Source organism: Nicotiana tabacum, chromosome 24, assembly GCF_000715075.1.
Source record: "Nicotiana tabacum cultivar K326 chromosome 24, ASM71507v2, whole genome shotgun sequence".
Lineage (NCBI taxonomy): Eukaryota > Viridiplantae > Streptophyta > Magnoliopsida > Solanales > Solanaceae > Nicotiana > Nicotiana tabacum.
In genome coordinates, this window is record NC_134103.1 from 12,865,013 (window position 1) to 12,886,614 (window position 21,602).

At 38.4% G+C, this 21,602-nt stretch overlaps 1 protein-coding gene across 1 annotated transcript; it reads left to right on the top strand.

Annotated features, from left to right (window-relative positions):
- Positions 1-2,314: 2,314 nt before the first annotated feature.
- Positions 2,315-5,885, top strand: LOC107784814 (uncharacterized). The gene is made up of 6 exons (XM_016605996.2): positions 2,315-2,778; positions 2,867-2,903; positions 3,586-3,822; positions 3,909-3,956; positions 4,755-5,203; positions 5,566-5,885. Exons 1-6 carry the CDS (start codon positions 2,447-2,449, stop codon positions 5,639-5,641), a joined length of 1,179 nt encoding a protein of 392 aa, XP_016461482.1. The 5' UTR covers positions 2,315-2,446; the 3' UTR covers positions 5,642-5,885.
- The last annotated feature ends 15,717 nt before the right edge of the window (positions 5,886-21,602 follow it).

Consider the following 21,602-nt stretch of genomic DNA (forward strand, 5'->3'; position numbering starts at 1 on the left):
AAGTGAAGAGAGCATGATCTTAACTCTTAGTGGGAGGGGGACAGATTTGTGGCTAGGATAGGAATATACCTAGTCACCATGCTTAATTAAATATCGTAATCTCAATGTGCTCTTAATAGATTGATTCCATAGGAATAGAGGTGTTAATCTATTTTGAATAGGCGAGTAGTAATTCGGTAGAATACTACGAGAGTAATTGTTCGATTAATTAGCAACCATGAGTGAATTGTATGAAATTGAGAGTTAATTAGAGCACAATACGATTGGTAAATCAATCACAACCCTGAAATATTTGTCTCTACTGATTACACAACAACTATTTTGATACTTGATAAATTAGTTATTTGTTAGACTTATTGCTTAGTATAATCACACTTTTGAATTCTGATTGACTCGACTGAATAAAATTTTTGGTGAAACTAGTGAGTAGTTAATACAAATCTTTGTGAGCTCGACACTCGATTTATCATTTTATTATTTGTACGACTACGTATACGCAGCGTGTGCGTTTGGGAGCAAAAAAAAATTAGTTGATGAATTTCTCTAACAACTATTCACATGAAACTAACAAGAAAAAACTCTAAAAATATAAAAATATACTTGAAAATGTAAACAATAAAATTATAACATTCACAAGTGCACTAACACCTAGGTCAAAAAGGAAAAGAAATGTAATGATGCAAGATTATAAATTGGTTCCCCATAAAGTAACCACTTAGGCCCACAATGTTATGAATATTTGCTTTAGAATGGGGCCATTTTTAGGTTCTTTTCTGACTCATGAGTTTTGTTTTGGAAATTGTCAATCAATAAGTTCTTTTATTGCTCATATCTTTTCAAATGCAATCAACTGATTTGATCTTCTCAAATATCAAAGATCCTTCTGCTTCCTTTTACTAACATTTAATTACTGTTCTAAACACATCTTAATTACTTTTGGCTTTAGTGGTTATACCGTGTTAAAACTTAAAACCTCATGATTATTACTTTGATTTCACTTAAAATCATTCACACAAACTATCAGACGACAAAGTGGTTAATTCTAATCTTTGTTGAGTTTTACTTGCAGACATCACAATTACATAAGAGTATGTAAATTAAACAGCATTAAGTAATTTTACATAAGAGAAGGTAACCTTGCCCACACCTTGAGTATTTCATCAAATGCATACTTTCTTTCACTAGTACATGGGTATAACGTAATTTTGCCCGTCAAGGCTTAAGTAGATGGAAGTATGGGTGTTCATGGTTCGGTTTGAGTCATTTTTTTCTTAAACAGAAATCAAACCAAGTAAGTCGATTTTTCAAATATTGAAATCAAACTAAATCAATTAAGTTGTTTTTTTATCGATTCGGTATATGTCGGTTTTAGGGGTTTTTCGGTTATTTATCGGTATTTTCTTAAATATGAGATATACACTACCAAACACATATTCCGGTGACTACAATTTCAACATAACACTATCAAACTAATTTCTCTTTGAGAAATCTATCATTTACCAAGATATATTGATGATAATTGAACCAAATAGTGATAAATAATTTTAGGACTCAATTAAAAATAAATTATTTTTATCATGAAATAAATTCTTGTACTTAGCAAAAGAAAACTACTAATCAAACTAGAATGTAAAGGTAAAGAACTAGATTATTATAATAGCAAAGAATTAGATTAAAAGTGCAAACTATTAAAATGTAACATAAAATTTTAGAAACTTTGTATAAAAATACACGTATATATAGGTATAATAATAAATTTTAAATAGTTACTTCTATATTCGGTGTGGTTCAATTTTTTCCGGTTATTTATTGATTAAAAACCAAAACCAAACCAAATTTGGTCGGTTTTTAAAATTGGAAACCAAAATCAAACCAAACCGAAAAAGTATCGATTTTAGTCAGTTTGGTTCGATTTTTCGAGTTCTTATGAACACCCCTATATGGAAGAAATCGTCTCACATTTTTGTGTCTGCGCTTGGATTCGAACCTAATTTTTCACGATTACATTCACTTTATCGACTGTTAGGATATACCCTTATATACTTAAATTTTTTAGTTATTGATAACTCAAAAAGAATATAAAAAACTTGCAGATTTGAAAAGTTCTGATTTAAACTAATATTTCTGGTGAGAATCAAACATACAACCACTTTATCACAAGTCCTCAAAACTAATCCACTTAAATTAATTTGAGATTTTCATCAAAGTAGCTTTAACCATTTTATTAGTGTTATTATGTTTTTGTTTAGCACACTTTTAAAGGTAGTGTCTTTTTAAGGACATCTCTGCTCTTTAGTCCACTTCTCCATTTGACATTCTAGTCTGCAAAAACCAGCCAATTTCCCCTTATAACATGACAAGAACAAATATATCAAATTCCAAAATGATCCATATATGTTCTTGAAAATCCTTTCAACATAATATCTATTGTTCTTTTCTTCATTATATGAACAAAAAAGACTTAGAAAATCTTGTAAAAATGGGTGGCGCAGCTTCAACAATTGCAGCAAAGCTAGCATTTTTCCCACCAGAGCCATCATATCAAGTTGACTTAGATGAGCAAACACAAAAGCTAAAACTCTTAGGTGTTCCTCAAAGTGAAAAGGGTGAAGTTTCAATTCTGCAAACAAAGAGAGGTCACTATATTTTTGCAGTTTTTGTAAGAAACAAAGCTGCAACTTTGACACTTCTTTATTCTCATGGTAATGCTGCTGATATTGGCCAAATGTTCCAGTTTTTCGTCGAACTTAGCGTTCGATTACGCATTAATATCATGGGGTAATTAGATCACATTCTTGTTAATTCCTCTGGTCTTTTTAGTTATTTTCTTGATTCATCTTTAAGCTGAATGTATTGATTTTTGCAGATATGATTATGCTGGATATGGAAGGTCTAATGGAGAGGTAAGCATTTTCATTTTTGTACATGTTATGCCTTATTTTATGAGCTGGAAGTATAATAAATCAAACTACATTTTGAACTTTACAACCAGACTTAGCCACTATAATATATTAACACTAAGTTTGATTAGTGGTAATCACGTTTATGTCAATGAAACATATGATTCAATCACTCCATTCCTTTCACTTTTTATTTTCTTTGGGAGGTTAACTAATTCTTGGACGGATTTAATTTATATACAATGATAAGTAATTTAATTTCTTATACTTGTTGTCTTTTTACTTTAATTTTCTTGTTATTTTGCTTTTGTTGGTATTGTTTCGTGTTACTGTTTCTTTTTCATGGTTATACACTATTGTTTTCTTTTCTACAATGTTTTCACTATGTTTTTAGTGAGCCGAAGGTCTCTCAGAAATAGTCTTTCTACCTTCACAAGGTAAGGGTAAGGTTTCGTACACACTGCCCTCCCCAGACCATATTTGTGGGATTATACTGTGTTTGTTATTTGTTGATAGCATAAAGAGCGTAATTTTACTTGTTGTCGCAGGTTGTTTATATTATTTTCGAGTTAACTAGTTTCACTTATTGTAAAAGTTACTCGTATTTATCTTTTAGATGGGTTGTAATAATTCATTTATACTGCTAATTTATTTATTTATTTGGTGTTTGCTTTTGTATACCTAGCCAAGTGAGCAAAATACATATGCTGATATAGAAGCTGCATACAAATGTTTAAAAGAGATTTATGAAGTAAAGGAGGAAGACATTATATTATATGGACAATCAATTGGAAGTGGTCCAACTCTTGAATTGGCCACAAAATTGCCTCAAATTAAGGCTGTAATTCTGCAAAGTGCAATACTTTCTGGACTTCGAGTTATGTACCGTATAAAGTATTCTCTTTGGCTTGACATATACAAGGTTAGTCAAATTCAGTTCAAGATTTATTTAAATTTCCTAATTTATGTGTTAAAGTAACAGTTTTTTTCTCTCTCTGTTTTCTGCAGAATATTGACAAAATCCCATATGTCAGTTGTCCCATTCTTGTGATTCACGTAAGTTTCCAAACACTCAACTAGTATAATAGAATTACTATTTTCGGGGAGTCTTGGCGTAACCGGTAAAGTTACTGCAAAAATACAGGGTAACATTGTGTACAATAGACCCTTGTGATTCTGTCTTTCCTTAGATCCGCGCATAGCAAAAGCTTAGTGCAAACTTTTTTTTATTTTCGGTTCCAAATATTAGTCGTTTTGATACTGTGAAATTTTAGAATATTTGACGATTTAAAAAAACTTTAGAAGACAGATAGACGGATGGACTATCAATTATTCTGGTTTTTGTGGCATGCCTTAGGCACACAGACTTTGATTAGTTTTTAGAATAATAATTAGTTTAAACATCTTAATCAGCTGGCACACAATATTTAGTGGGATTAAGTAGGCTTAAGAGTTATGACTAAAAAAAAAGGCAGTGCGGTGTACTAAACTCTCGTTATGTACGGGGTTCGGGGAAGGGTCGTACCACAAGGGTCTATTGTACGCAGTCTTACCCTGCATGAAACTGTTTCCACGACTCGAACTTGTGACATCCTGGTCACATGGTAGCAATTTATCACTTACGATAAGGCTCCCCTTCAGACTTATGACTAATTCATGAATAACTGCATTTCTACAAGAGGCTGCTTCCACCGCTCGAACACGTGACCTCTTGGTCAAATGATAACAACTTTACCACCTACGCGGATGCTCCCTTCAGGCTTATACTAAATAATGGATAAGATTTTGTTGACTGTCTCCCATTTATTTTGTATTTGCATATAATAAATTCTTAGAAGATACATACCATTGCAGGGAACAGAAGATGAAGTTGTTGATATTTCACATGGTAAAAAGCTTTGGGAGCTCAGTAAAATGAAGTATGAACCCTTATGGGTAAATGGAGGAAATCACTGTGACTTACAAGTCTTTCCTCAGTTCTTTACTCATCTCAAGAAGTTCATAACTTCAGTGGAAAGACAATCAGATTGCCAAACTATTGAGGAAAGTATAATTGACTTAAATTATACTCTTGATATTACAAATGAAATTAAGTGCAGACCAAGTATTGAAGAGGTAGAGAAGTCAAGAATCAGTACTGAACAGAAACAGATCATAGCAATAAGGCCTAGCACAGACAAAAGAGTACTAAAGCCAAGAATTAGTGTTGACAAGAGGGAAAAACCAAGAAAAAGCATGGATTACTTTGGCAAAGCAAGAATTAGCACTGATCTAGCTGAGAGAGGGAGGAACAGCATCGACCGGTAAAGAATTTTTACACTATCAACGTATTTTAACAGATATTACTTGAATCCTTCAAAAATATCATGGGGTGTGTTTTGGATCCTCCAAAAATTATTCATCTTTGGAGGATCCGACACAGGTGCAGTGGCAATTTTTGAGGTTCCGAGCAACATATTTGTTAACATGTTGTAGCAATTGACCTGCCTTATTTTTCATGTTAACTGATCCCACTTATTATAGATGATTATCCGCAGTAATCTTTTAGGTGATCTGATTGTATAAAAAAAATTTACACCGTAAACACTTTTTAACTTATTGTGTTACAATATGATTAGCAATATCATCATGCTGTATTTTGACTATTGATTTTGAATAATTGCAGGTTTGGAGATATGATGAGATCAGTAGCATATTGCAATATTGACTGTTTGAAGCAGACACTATCTGAGGAGGACTAATACAATCAAAGTCTTTAAATTGTTAATCCTATTAGTGTCTGTAAAAGCAATTCTTTTGTTGTTCTTTCCCTTTGTTTGAATTTCTGATAATCCTTGTGTAATGTGAGTGGCACAATACAAGAAAAGGAAAAGGGAAAAAAGAAGAAGAGATCTGTAAAGGAAAGAATGTTGAAATTGAAGCCATTTTCATAATGTATGGTCTACATTGAATATTATTTCATTACCTACATGTTTGTGATTTGAATATGTCTTCTTTATTCAAAATTTAGTACTGGTCCCTACATTTGCAGTCCATATTTCAAGATTGTTAATTCTTTTAGAAACATTCTTCACATTCTTTATAATGCAAATGATTTCTGGACCCCCATTACATGATTTTTGTTCTAAACTTTGTTTTCGAAGATTAGAAAATCTAAAATAAAGAAGCAAAAGCAAGATAAAGTGATTAAAGAACCAGTAAATGAGCTTCTTAATTATAAATAGAAGAAGAATATGCTTTTACACTCCAGAATTTGCTCTTTTAAAAGGGGCCACAGAGATCATGATTTCTTTGTTGGGGAATGGGTTGGGGACAACCTAAATGGAGTAACACCTTTACTATCCATTGACAAACAAAAAGCATAGGACAGAACTTATCAATGCAATATTCCAAAATCTTGTTTTATAACAAACATTTGACCATGATTTTGATTTGATAGCTTGGTTAGCATTTCCGAGGATAAGGATGTACCCCATGCTATACTGATCATATCACTATTCCCTTGCATAATTCTTAGTAGCTAATGAGTTAAAGAAGTTTAAATAAAGCATACAATCAAGAGTTTTTAAGGCAAAGACCAAGAATTTTTCTTGGTAGTTCAACTATAGAATAGCAGTGGCGGATCCAATCATGAGTTGTGTAGAATCCTCTGATTTGAGGTCTAATTCTATATATATGTGCTAAAAATAATAGTAATAGATAGGTCTATTTTGTATATATTCTGCATAATAACAGACTATTTAGTATATTTTTATATAATGACAGTCTATTGCATATAAATTGTACAATGACAGTTTATTTTGTATATTTTTGTATAGTGGCAATCTATTTTGTATAGTGACAGTCTATTGTTAATTGATTGTATATACATTTCAGAATTCACTCTCTCAATTTAGAACTTGCAACGTCTAAATTTGATCCGCCACGGCGAACAAGGCAACACAAGTACACAACAATTCAAATTTATGACCACTATCATTTTCAACTAGCTGATCTATTCTTGATTGGTAAAAATGGGGGGTTTAATTAATCAATGTTTCACTCATTTGTAAACAAACTTGGAAGAGTATTGATTTCTTATAGTAGGAGTGAGTATTCAACTGCTATGGTCACCACTAAATTTTACTGCTATAGTACACTATTTGAATGTTAGAGTCTGATAAGTTATGTGTCATGCTATGTTTTGATGATCTGACAAACTTAATGTTAAGAACCATATGGGAAACTTGTTCCACATCCTCTGAGTACTCAAAGATCAACAAGTTTCAAATATGGGACATGCTCCAACTTTCAGAGTCCAAGAAACACCAGAGGGAAAAGATCGACATCAGTTCCCTTGCTGACAGTAACAATAACTCCCCACAGCTGTAAAGTGACTGCAATTGTTCCTCTGCACACACGCTGATGTCGTCTAAATTCACACCACTGATTAGGATTGTGAAGCGGTCGATGCAATTATAATTACCCAACTTTGAGTCGGGGTCGATTCCTCAGAGAGCTTATATTGGATTAGGTATATACTTAGACTAAGTGTATGACGTGCCTAAAATGCACTTCCACATACTTGGTTGTTTCTTTCTACTTCTAAAATTTATGCTATTGTTTGTAAATGTAAAGCTATAGAATGATATTTTTGGTGTTGTTGTTTTTCAAGTTTATAAAAGATCTAGGGTTGTGACTTCCACCTAGGTGGTTACCTAACGGGTTATGGGATTTAGGGCATGTTTCGTTGGTCGGGGTGTAATATACCAATCAACACGCGATTACTCACTCGATACCTTTCGGTAGTTAGAATGATTTTGCCCAATTTGACTTTCTCAAGTCCAAATGTGTAGTTCACAAAACTGTTGATATATGCTCAAGTCGGGTCTTACTATCTCTAGATTCAACCCTTTAACTGGGGCTATCAATTTCTTGAGTTCACCCCAATTTCTTGTTAGCCAAGTTTTCCTAGATTTAGTCTCTCTTTCTCAAGTAGAGACTAAGTCAATTAGGCATAAATCAATGTTTGCAACCATTAATTCCTAAATTCAAGCAAGAACTAGGCTAAATATCATACACCCAACCTTAAACAAGTCTTAAATCAAACACCCATTAGGTACCCATACTAGGTTTGGGTCAAAACTTTAGCTAGAGATTTAGCTACTCATAGGCAAAAATGAAGAAACTAAGGAAGAAAATAAGATTAAACTCATAATAAATAATAAAGGGATAAAAATCCAATGTTAAAATGATAAACTAATACAAAGTTTCCCAAAGTAGTAAAGGAAAAACAACTATCTACTTTCTGGAGTTCAAAAATTGACCTAAATTTGACAAAAAGAACTATTAATACACAGCTGAAATTATCAGACAAAATTGCCCATGCAGAGGTTCTGACGCCGCACAATTCTGTGTACGGTCTTCACTTTGAAGTTGGGCTTGACATGATGGACTTATGCGGCCGCACAATTCTGGGTTGCGGCCGCAAGTCTTCAGATTATGTGGACCGCACATTTCTGAGTGCGGGCGCACTCTTGAATTTGAGCTTCGTATGAGGGATTTCTGCGGACCGCATATTTCTAAGTGCAACCGCACTCTTGAATTCTGCGGCCGCACAATAATAGTATGGTCTACACTTCTTCATGGACTCAGAACTCCATCTCTCTGAACCTCTCTTCTGCGGCCGCACAATAATTATGCAGTCCGCACTTTGCAAAGGCATTCTGTCAGAGGTCCTTCATAGTCTGTGGCCGCACTCAATATTGTCTGGTCCGCACTTTACTCTTTTTGCTTGGTTTTAGTCCTTGTCCAAAAATACTCCTTCTTGAGTTGAATTTCATCGTTTTGGCACTTTTTCTAATGCTCCTGCAAGTAAGTACATTTTATCAGTTTTCGGGAATACCTTTAAGTATTTTTTTAACTAAAACTAAAGTAAAAGAGTGCAAATAAGTAGTTAAAATCTCTACTTATCAACTCCCCCAAACTTAAGCTTTTGCTTGTCCTCAAGCAAATAAGGTAATTCCCACCTCCACAAGAAAAAAGCTATTTCAGCTGGCCTAAGTTGCATCAAACACACATCAATTGAGACCAACAATTATCCACACACTCATGAATTATCAACAAGGCATGGTTTTGAATGTTAAAGCACAAATAGCTCTAATGTGACACTTGAGCATCAAAAGTTGACTTTACTCATCAAGAAAGTTCGCACTTTCATGTAGATCACTGTGGATCCCAAACTCCTCCTCTTATACTCTCTGTAAGCTCATATCACTCAAGAACATAGCACTCAATTCAATGATTCATGAAAGGTTCGCTCATTGCTCTCAAAAGAATGTCACAAGTACGGCTCTAAGTACCATATGTTTGCCCCACATGTAGATCACCACTAATGTAAGCTTACTCATCTTGAAATCACGTAGGGATTTTTCGGCATGTAATGAAGGCTTTTGAACTAAGGAGGGAAATGTTGGAATGGAACGGGTTCATCTTTCCTGTAGCACTCCATTTTCTCTTTTTGGCTCATACTCTGCCGACTCTTTGAGTAATTTTCTTTTTCCTTAGAGAAAATAGAGAGACTTGACATCATTCTTTCTTGATCATGATATTCATATTATCCTTCTTTGTTTTCTCCATGCTTTGCATTTTTGCTTTCTTTTGAATCATTTCAACCCTTCAAATTATTTACTTTCTTTTTGTGCTTTTCTTTTGTTCTTTCTTTCTTTTTCTTTGCCTTTCCTTTTTTTCATTTCTTCTCTCTTCTTGTTCCTTGATACCACTTTCAAACTCCTCATCTCTCCCCCAAACTTATGTTTTCGCCATTTGTTTCTCATGAGTGCTAAGGAAAGCTCGGGTGCCAATAGAAGGTCACTATAAAATGTGTAAAGGCTTGTAACATGGTTATCGAATGAAAAAAAAGGCTTTAGGCTCAAAAAGGTTGACTAAGAATAGCATCATTAGTGGGCCATGGAAGGTTTCATAACGGGTCAATGAGAGCCTACAATCACTTCTCAATCCAAGAAAATTTAGAATTTCGCCTAGAAACACATTCGGGGCAAGTTCTAGACCATTCGCACAGGTACTTGGACTTGTAACAAAATATCTCACCTCTCACACAACCGGATTGTTAAAGAGGATAGAGTCGAGGGCCCACAACAACCGTATTCAAGATTGAAGATTGTTAATGGTTCAACTAAACCACCTGATAATTGCCTAAGTCAATACAAGAGTCACAAGGTCACTGACTAGATCCATTTCTTTCCAAAAGCTTGTTTTTAACCATAAGCGTGTAGTTAAGTGTGTTGGTACCAAGTGAAGCATGCTTGACCCTTTTTTATTCATTAACACTACTGTTTCTACCTAAACATAAAAAACAGACTCAATCCCTTAAGAAGGTTCTCACGCCATCCATCGTTGGGAAGAGCCACCCGGTTCACACAGAACCCACCTTTGGAAAGAACCGTGGCATTAAGAAAAACAAAGGCTTATTGCTCACTTAAACATAAAAAGAAGATACTGAATCAAAAAAGAAGCTATTAACATAAATAAGAAGCTAGACTACTAAGAAAACAAAATAAAGAAGCTATGAAATAAGCTACTGAAAGTAAGACAAATGAATATACAAACCGAGGGGAATAAAATATATACATCAAAAGAGAGGGAGGAATATATACATAATGAAAGAAAAAATAAACCAACCAATGTCATTGTCAATGTCATCAAATCAAACCAACCAAAATAGACCACCCCCCTGAATAAAAATAAGCATTGTCCCCAATGCTTAGCAAAATCAAAATAAAGGGAGGGTAGAGAGTAAATAAAACTCCCTATGTGGTCTCAGGGTGCATGGCAGCATCACCACCCTCGGACTCCTACAACTGGATCTCATCATCCTCTGCTCGAGGAACAACGGGGTTGGTGGACATCTAAAGCACCTCCTCGGCAATATGGACAACAAGGTCTGGCTCGTCAGACTGGCTAGCTGGTGCCTCTATTGATGGTGTTGCTGGTGATGTTGATACTGATGGATCTGTCTCCATTAGTAGGTCAAATGGTAAATCACCAGCTGTTGCAATCTTTGCCACTTCCTTTCTCAATCTCTCCACTGATTTCTTCGAGGCCTCGGATTTTCTCATCCTCTTCACCTGTTTGCCCAGCTCCTCAATAGCTCCCACATGTGCCACCAGTGTACCCATAATTGTCTTCTGGTTCTCTAGGATCTTCTTTAATGTTTCCTCCACTGAGAGAGGAACCTGTGGTGCTGCTGCTGTAGAAGACTATGTTGCAACAATACTGGATATGTCAGACAGCTTTGAAGTAGTTGTCTGCATCTAGTTGTTGAGACTCGCCAATGTCTGGGAGACTCACAGAGCAGCGAGTGGATATGTGGATGAGGCAGTCACTGGTACTGATGATGATGGTCTAGAAGATGGGGGTGGTGGCATGGAAGCTGTCTCGGTGGAAGGACCAGCCGTTGTGGAAGGCATGGGAGCTGTAGATGGCTCAGCAGTAGAATTTGTAACCACCATCGATGGCTCATCAGACTGGCCAACGGTGGCAGTTGCCTTACCCTTGAACTTTGGGTTTCCCGGACCTTGCAAGGAGTACCATGAAAAAGGCTTCTTGGACCGCACTTTTGTATCAAAACTCCTCTGCTCCACCTTTGCATCTGTGAGATATTCTGTGAGGGTGTTGGGATATAGGTAAGAGCTTTCACCTTTCCAGACAACCACTGATATATTGGCTGACATGATGGCACCCACATTGATTGGGTACCCGACCATGATAGATGCCACCAAAATTGCTCGGGGAATCATAAGATTGTTCTCATTCCAGTTTGGGTCAATACGGCTGCACACAAAACTTTTCCACCTCTTTGCTTCAAAGTTGAGGGTGGCCCATGCAATGGGAACCCCTGCTGTGATCCACGATGGTGGTGGTCGTGGAGGAGCCAAAATCTCTGCTAACCAAGGGCGAGTTTCATCACCCATAGCAAGCTTCTCCAAGTACTGGATTGCCTCTACCTCCTCGAATCCCATGTAAGTGTTCAAAGTGCTTGGGTCGAATCTGAGTTTCAAATTTCTCACTTTGGTCACTTTGGTACCCTTCTCGATGTGTTCCACATTGGCATAAAACTCCCGTACCAAGTGCTCTTTGGTATACATAACACTCTTGGTGAAACACATCCACCCCTTGCGCTCTCTGAACTGCTTAAGGACATTTGGGTTGTATTTATCCAATTCCTTCAGCAAGAATTATCGCTCGAGTGTGATCTATCTCTGAGGCCACCACTCTCTAAACATTATGAAGGCAGTCAAACTCACGAACCTATCTTCCCATGTTTCCTTTTTCTTCGAACTCCCTAGGCCGCCCACTCTAGTGTCACCTCCCCTACCATCATCAGGAACATCATCATCATCATCTACTGCAACCGGCACAGAGGGAGTGTGTGTAGAGGAAGGCTCTAAACCATGGCTACCGATATCGGAACCCTCAGAAGAACTTGTTGTGGTGGAGGGTTCGTTGCGCAGTTGGTATCTCCCAGTGAATTATGGTGGTTGGGACTGGGCCTCAGGCTGTACCTCCACTGAGTGACCCTCAGAGGCTTCCCTAGATGGGACATACGATCTTGATTCTGAGGGCTCTGTGGACCTACCTCTCCCAGTGGCCGGCTTTTTGGCTATTGCTTTTCATTGCACTCCCAGAGGTTGAGTGCCATTTCCTCGACCTCGGGAGTGTTCACCCCTCCCTTTAGATGTACCACCTCTGCCTCGTGATCGAACCATTGTCTGTAATACGAAGCATATAAGTCAGTTTAAGTTCAAAAGCATGTTAATAGTTGGAGGAAATTAGTGTACAAAAGAGACAGTGCAGACCGCAGAATATTGAGTGCGGTCGCAGACTGCCTTGTACAGACCGCACAATTTAAAAGTGTGGTCGCACATGCTGAAGTGCGGACCGCAAAATTTTGAGTGCGGCTGCACAAAGCCAGGTTCAGACTACTAGTTCTCTGAAGTTCCTAAGTGCGGTCGCACATATTTTTTCGAAGACCGCACAATATTTATGCGGACCGCACAATTTTGAGTGCGGCCGCACAAAACTAGGTTCAGACTACTGGTTCTCTGAAGTTCCAAAGTGATGTCGCACACAGTTTTCCGCGGATCGCACAATTTTTCTGCGGACCGCACAATTCTAAGTGCGGACTACACTTTTCATGTATCACATTTTGCCCTAACTAGATCTGCGGACCGCACAATTTTGTGTGCGGCCGCACAATCAAAAATAAAACGGCACTAACTTAGGTTTTGCAATTTTTTTGCACAATTTAAACATGGTATTTGCAAATTAAACACGATGAATGATCTACCGCTTCCCCAATGAGCACACATGAACTTACCCACATTCAAGCACACATGAAGAACATTTGACATTTTAGGCCTAAAAATAACTATACTAATTAAGAACAAAAACTAAAAAAAAAATTAAAAAATCTAAACATGAATTGAACATACCAGTGATGAAGGATGCAGGTAAGAATCTACACTGATGAAATGAAATTGGATTGTGAGGTACTTTTGTGCACTGTGCTTGCTTAGGTCTGAAAAGTTCAGAGTGTGTAAAGTTGTGAATAGTGCAATGAGGTCTTTTTTATAGGTTGACCAAAGTCAGTCAAAATTGAAGCTGAGTGCGGCCGCACAATTTTGAGTGCGGTCCGCACTCTTTACCTGAACCTTGTCGAAGTTTTGCAGTTCGCACAAAAGTGAGTGCGGCCGCAGAAATTTGTGCGGTTCGCACAATTTTGTGTGCGGCCGCAGAATGGCCTTTTCTCTGCACTTCAAAAACTTCAGAGAGTTGGATTTTTTTTGGGTCTCCAGTTGTGCAGCCGCAGATTCTTCTCTGTTGTGGCATACAAAATTGTGCGGTCCTCCTTTTTCAACACTTGGCCAATTTTTTTCGAATACAATACACGCAATGCACACTCATTCATGCAATTCACTTCAAAACCAGTTAGTTCAATACAAAATCTATCTAAAGAAGAAAATAACAAAATGGAAAAACATGGGTTGCCTCCCAAGAAGCGCTTGATTTAACGTCGCGGCACGACGAAGATTACCATCAATCACTTGCCAAGATAATGCTTTACCCCGGTGACCATTGACTCTAAACACTTCATCATTTTTGTTCTTCAAATCTAATACACCAAAGGGTGTCACATTCACAACCTCAAACATACCACTCTACTTAGACTTCAACTTTCCGGGAACATTCGTAACCGAGAATTGAACAATAACACAAGATCACCTTCTTTGAACTCCTTGTTCCGGATATACTTTCCATGGAGGTACTTCATTTTGTCCTTATATAAGGACGAACTTGTATAAGCATGGTATCGGAATTTTTCAAGCTTATTCAATTGTGCTACCCTTAAATTGGCGACGACATCCCATTCAAGATTAAGCTTCTTCAATGCCCACATAGCCTTGTGCTCAAGTTCTACGAGCAGGTGACAAGCTTTCTCGAACACTAATCGGTATGGAGACATACCAATCGGTGTTTTGTAAGCCGTCCTATAAGCTCAAAGAGCATCATCAAGTTTCTTTGACCAATCCGTCAGGTTGGCATTTACTGTCTTTGACAAAATACTCTTGATCTCCCGGTTGGAGACTTCCACTTGCCCGCTTGCTTGAGGATGATAGGGGGTCAAGACTTTGTGAGTGACACCATTCTTGGTGAGTAAGGTATCAAAAGCTTTGTTGCAAAAGTGCGATCCTCCATCACTAATAATGGACCTTGGAGTACCGAATCTTGTGAAGATGTTCTTTTTTTAAAATGACACCACACTTCAAGCTTCATTGTTGGGTAAAGCCACTGTTTCAACCCACTTTGATACATAATCCACAGCTACCAAAATGTAAGTTCTCCCACAAGAGCTCACGAACGGACCCATAAAATCAATGCCCCACATATCAAAGATGTCAAACTCCAAGATGGTGGTGAGGGGCATCTCATTGTTCTTAGAAATCCCACCGGCCCTTTGACATTCATCACAACGCTTGACGATATTGCTAGCATCCTTGTAAAGAGCAGGCCAATAGAATCCACAACTCAACACTTTTGTTACCATTCTAGCTCTACCATGGTGACCACCATATGGTGAAGAGTGGCAAGCCTCAAGAATTTCCACTTATTTTTCTTCCGATACACATCATCGAATCACACTATCGGTACAAATCTGGAAGAGATACGACTCATCCCAAAAATAGTCAAGGCAATCCTGTTTGAGCTTCTTCCTTTGGTTTGAAGAGAACTCATTCGGTACAATACCACTCACAAGATAATTTGCTAAGTCGTCGAACCATGGCATCCCGATCATTGAAATGGCTAGAAGTTGCTCGTCGGGGAAGGAATCATTTATCTCAAGGTCTCCATGTGGCCTCCCCTCCTCCTCCAAATGAGACAAGTGGTCCGCCACATGGTTTTTACTACCCTTGCGGTCTTGAATCTCTAGATAAAACTATTGCAATAGAAGCACCCACCACATTAACCTTGCCTTTGAATCCTTTTTGCTTATTAATTACCGAAGCGCCGCATGATCGGTGTGGACAATCACCTTTGTACCCATCAAGTATGGGCGGAACTTCTCCATAGCAAAGACAATAACAAGTAGCTCTTTTTTGGTCGTTGTGTAGTTGACTTGGGCATCATTCATGGTCTTGCTAGCATAATAGACAGGATGGAAGATTTTTTTGATACGTTGCCCCAAAACTGCTCCAACCGCCACATCACTTGCATCACACATGAGCTCGAAAGGCAAGCTCCAATCAGGTGCGGTGATAATAGGAGTAGTAGTCAATTTGAACTTGAGCAATTCGAATGCCTTCATGCACTCCTCATTGAAATAGAACTTGGCATCCTTCTCCAATAGTTTACACAAGGGGTTCACCACTTTGGAAAAATCCTTGATGAATCGGCGATAGAACCCCGCATGACCCAAGAAGCTCCTCACTCCCTTCACGGATGTAGGGGTGAGAGTTTAGAGATCACCTATATTTTGGCCTTGTCAACCTCAATACTATGCTTTGAAATTTTGTGGCTGAGGACAATTCCTTCCTCGACCAGGAAGTGGCATTTCTCCCAATTCAAAACCAAGTTTGTCTCCCCACATCTTGCCAATACTTTATCCAATTTGTCCAAGCAATCATCAAAAGAATTTTCGACCACAGAAAAGTCATACATGAAGACCTCAAGAGAATCCTCCACCATGTCGGTAAAGATAGCCATCATACACCGTTGAAAAGTCATTGGTGCATTGCATAACCCAAATGCCATTCGCGAGAATGCGAAAGTACCATAAGGACAAGTGAAAGTAGTCTTCTTTTGGTCCTCCGAAGCAATAAGAATTTGATTGTAGCCGAAATATATATCAAGGAAACAGTAGAAAGCTCGGCCGGCCAACCCATCAAGCATTTGATCAAGGAATAGGAGTGGGAAATGATCTTTCCGAGTGACTTTGTTGAGCTTCCGATAGTCCATACACACTCTTTACCTGGTCACCGTTCTTATGGGGATCAACTCGTTCTTGTCATTTGTGACCATAGTCATGCCCCCTTTCTTTGGGACACATTGCACCAGAGAGGTCCACGAGTTATCGGAAATGGGGTAAACAACCCCGACATCCAACCATTTTATGATCTCCTTCTTTACCACCTCTTGTATTGCTTCATTTAATCTTATTTGATGTTCAACATAGGGTTTGGCATCCTCCTCTAAAATAATCTTATGCATGCAAAGGGCGGGGCTTATACCCCGAATGTCCGCCAATGTCCATCCTAGCTTTCTTCCTCTTTTGTAGCATCGCCAAAGTAGAGTCTACCTGTGCGTTGGTCAAATAAGAGGAAAGAATAACCGGTAAAGTAGAACATGGCCCAAGGAATTAATACCTGAGATATGGAGGCAATGGCTTTAACTCCAAAGTGGGAGGCTCCTCGATTGAGGGTTTTGTTGGAGGAGTCTTCCTGTTCTCAAGATCTAAGGACAATTTTCGAGGTTCATAAGTGTACGACCCCATTCCTTGTAGTGCATTTACACATTTCACATAGCATTCCTTCTCATCATCATCATGATTAAGCAATACGGCCTCCTAAAGTATCATCAACATTCATCATAGCACTAGCATCATCAACAATCACCTCGGTCACTAAGTCCGTAAACGAAAAAACTTCATTGCTATTCGGTTGCCTCATAGATTTGCATACATGGAAAACCACTTTTCATTACCCACCCGAAAGGTGAGCTCACCGGCTTCCACATCAACAAGAGCCTTCCCCGTAGCAAGGAAAGGTCTACCCAAGATAATAGTCACCTCATAGTCCACTTCGCAATCAAGAATCACAAAGTCCGCCGGGAGGATGAACTTATCAACACGAACCAACACATCATCAATAATACCCAACAGTCTCTTCATAGTACGATCCTCCATTTGTAACCTCATATATGTGGGTCTTGGTTACCCAATTCCCAAAGTTTTGAACACCGAGTAGGGCATCAAGTTGATACTCGCCCCTAGATCACATAGAGCTTTGGCAAAGTTGGCGCTTCCAATAGTGCAAGGGATTGTGAAAGCGTCGGGATCTTCCAATTTCGGAGCCATTGAGTTCACAATAGCACTCACTTGATGTGTCATCTTGATAGTCTCACAATTCATTGATCTTTTCTTTGTCACCAAACCCTTCATGAAATTTGCATAGCCGTGCATTTGTTCCAATGCCTCAACCAATGGCACATTAATGGATAAGCTCTTCATCATGTCAATAAACTTCTTGAATTGGTTCTCGCTATTTTGTTTGGCGAGCCTTTGAGGGTATGGAGGAGGAGGCCTTGGCATTGGTGCCTTGACCTTTGGCACTACCGGTTCCGGTATGTCAATCATGTGTTCCCTAGACGGGTTCACTTTTTCTTGAGTCTCCTCCACATTTTAATCAATACCAATTCTCACTTCTTCATTAGCTTGAACCACATTTCTTGGAATTTCATCTTCTTGAATCACTACATCATCATCCACAATTATTCTTCGGTTTGAGGTTGTTGCCTCCCATCTTTTGCACTCCATGTGGTTACGGGCATGGCATGTCTCGTGTTGTTCCTACCCTTCGTATTCACCATAGTGTCACTAGGTAGTTCCCCCTTAGGACGAGTGTTTAAAGCTTGCGAGATTTGCCCTAATTGAACCTCCAAATTGCGAATTGAAATATTGTGAGAGGCTAGTTGAGCATCAGAGTCAACATTTTTCTCCATCTTTTGCTTGAACATATTTTCAATCCGTCCCATCTCATTATTGGAAGAGCTAGAACCATGAGACATATAAGGAGGTGGGTTGCTTGGTTGTTGATACATCGGGGGCCTTTGAAAGCCCGACCCCTGATTCCCTTGGTTATTATTCCAACCCCATTGGTTATTGCCTCCCCAATATCCTTGATTGTTGCCACCCCAATTGCCTTGGTTGCCTTGATTATTCCAATTACCTTGATTGTTGTTACCACCACTCTAATTGCCTTGGTGGTTTTGATTGTTCCTATTTTCTTGACTTCCTTGAGATCGTCATTGTTGTTGATTCGGGACTTGAGAGTTATTTCTTTGCCCTTGGTAGTTGTTCACATATTGCACATCTTCTTCTTGCTCATTGTATGATTCATCTTGGTCAATCCCACTATCATCTTGCACAAATTATTCCACACGGTTTTGCACTTATTGACCATTTTGTTTTCGCTTGTTCACCATCATGTTGACACATTCCATTGCATTTACTTGCTAAGGACCTTGAACTTGTCGAAGTTGAGCTTTGTCTAATTGATTCATTGTTGTGGTCAACTCGGCAATTGCTTTCCCATGACCATGCAATTCTTTGTGTAGGTGAATCACATTTGGATCACCTTGAGGAACATTAGCTCTACTTTGCCATGCCGATGAAGTATCCGCCATTTCATATAAAATCTCACAAGCTTCGGCATATGGTGTTGTCATGAAATTTCCACTGGCAAGTTGGTTGACCACGCATTTATTAGTAATATTGATAACCCTATAGAAGGTTTGTTGAATCATAGCCTCAGTCATATTATTATTCGGGCACTCTTTCACCATAGTACGGTACCTCTCCCAAATCTCGTGCAAAGGCTCATTGGGTTCTTGCTTGAATGTTAGAATCTCGTCTCGAAGAGTAGCCATGAAAAGAACTTGGCAATGAATTTTTTCACCAATTCATCCCATGTATGGATATAATAGTTTGACAATATTTCTAACCAATCCAAGGCTTTCCCGTGTAGAGAGAAGGGAAATAGCCTCAACCTTAGAGCATCCTCGGAGACATTGGTCTGTTTACTCCCCCAGCAAGTGTACACAAACCCCTTCAAGTGTTTGTATGCATTTTGACTCGGAGCCCCGGTGAAGAATCCTCGTTGCTCTAGCAATGTGAGCATAACATTGGTGATTTGGATGTTGCCCCGCCCTAATGCGGGGTGGGATTATGGCACTTGCGTATCCTTCGTTTGGCAACACCCGGTGTGGAGCCGCTCTTGGTGGAGGTGGGGGAGGTACGAGAATATTTTATGAGGCAGTCAGCCTCGCCTATTTGCTTGAGGTTGAGAGCCATTTTTATTCCTACAATCGATTCACAAAAAGGTTAGTAACTTGGAAGGAAGAGAATACAAGTCATACACAAAACCAAATATATAGCTAAATCCGTTTTTTAGCTCTCCGGCAACAGTGCCAAAAATTGATGTCACCCAAATTCACACCACTTATTGGGATTGTGAATCGGTCGATGCAATTATAATTACCCAATTTTGAGTCGGGGTCGATTCCTCAGACAGCTTATATTGGATTAGGTATATACTAAGACTAGGTGTATAACGTGCTTAAAATGCACTTCCACATACTTGGTTGTTTCTTTCTACTTCTAAAATTTATGCTATTGTTTGTAAATGTAAAGCTATAGAATGATATTTTTGGTGGTGTTATTTTTCAAGTTAATAAAAGATCTAGGGTTGTGACTTCTACCTAGGTGGTTACCTAACGGGTTGTGGGCTTTAGGGTATGTTTCGTTGGTCGGGGTGTAATATAACAATCAACATGTGATTACCCACTCGATACCTCTCGGTAGTTAGAGTGGTTTTGCCCAATTTGGCTTTCTCAAGGCCAAATGGGTAACTCACAAAATCGTTGATATATGCAAACTCACAAAACCATTGATATATGCTCAAGTCGGGCCTTACTATCTCTAGATTCAACCATTTAATTGGGGCTATCAATTTCTTGAGTTCACCCCAATTTCTTGTTAGCCAACTTTTCCTAGACTTAGTCTCTCTTTCTCAAGTATAGACTAAGTCAATTAGGCATGAATTAATGTTTGCAACCATTAATTCCTAAATTTAAGGAACAACTAGGATAAATATCATACACCCAACCTTAAACAAGCCCTAAATCAAACACCTATTAGGTACCCACACTAGGGTTGGGTCATAACCCTATCTAGAGATTTAGCTACTCATAGGCAAAAATGAAGAAACTAAGGAAGAAAATAAGATTAAACTCATAAAAGATGATAAAGGGATAAAAATCCAATGCTAAAATGATAAACTAATATAAAGTTTCCCAAAGCAGTAAAGGGAAAACGGCTATCTACTTTCTAGAGTTCAAAACTTGACCTAAATTTGACAAAAAGAAATATTTATACACAGCTAAAATTATCGGACAAAATTACCCCTACGGAGGGCTCGACAGTATGGACTTCTGCGGCCGCACAATTCTGGGTTGCGGCCACACGTCTTCAGATTCTGCGGACCGCACATTTCTGAGTGCGGGAGCACTCTTGAATTTGAGCTTGACATGAGGGACTTGTGCGGACCGCACATTTCTGAATGCAGCCGCACTCTTGAATTCTGCGGCCGCATAATAGTGCGGTCCGCACTTCTTCATGGACTCAGTACTCCATCTCTCTAAACCTCTCTTCTACGGCCGCACAATAATTGTACGATCCGCACTTTGCAAAGGCATTCTGTCAGAGGTCCTTCATAGTCTGCGGACGCACTCAATATTGTGCGATCCACACTTTACTATTTTTGCTTAGTTTTAGTCCTTGTCCAAAAATACTCCTTCTTGAGGTGAATTTCATCATTTTTGGCTCTTTTTCCAATGCTCCTGCAAGTAAGCACATTTTATCAGTTTTCGGGAATACCTTTAAGTATTTTTTAGCTAAATCTAAAGTAAAAGAGTGCAAATAAGAAGTCAAAATCCCTACTTATCAACACGCAACAATGCAAACAGTGGAGCAGTCACTTTATAGGGAATGTCTTTGTACCAAGCATGTTTGCATCATTCAAGTAATGTCACTTATGTAATATTAACATGAAGCAAAGCAAAAAATAATACACTTGCACACTCAGAATCGATCAAGCTCTCTCTTAAGTGTATTGCCAACTTGCAAGTGACATTCAAGGCATCAAGAACAAAGAGCAACATAACGAAGGACCAGTTTCCTGCATTGAGTCATCCTATGTCCTTAGTTATGTAGCACCTTTGTCAAAACAATTTACTTATCATTCCTACTTAGCTTAGTTCGAAGCATTGTGTAGGAAACCCTTGTAAAATCATAAATCATACGTTTGTGTCTTGGCTAGAGATAGTCGAGTTGTAAGCTTTGTAATAAAGTTAGTACAAAGGGGCTTA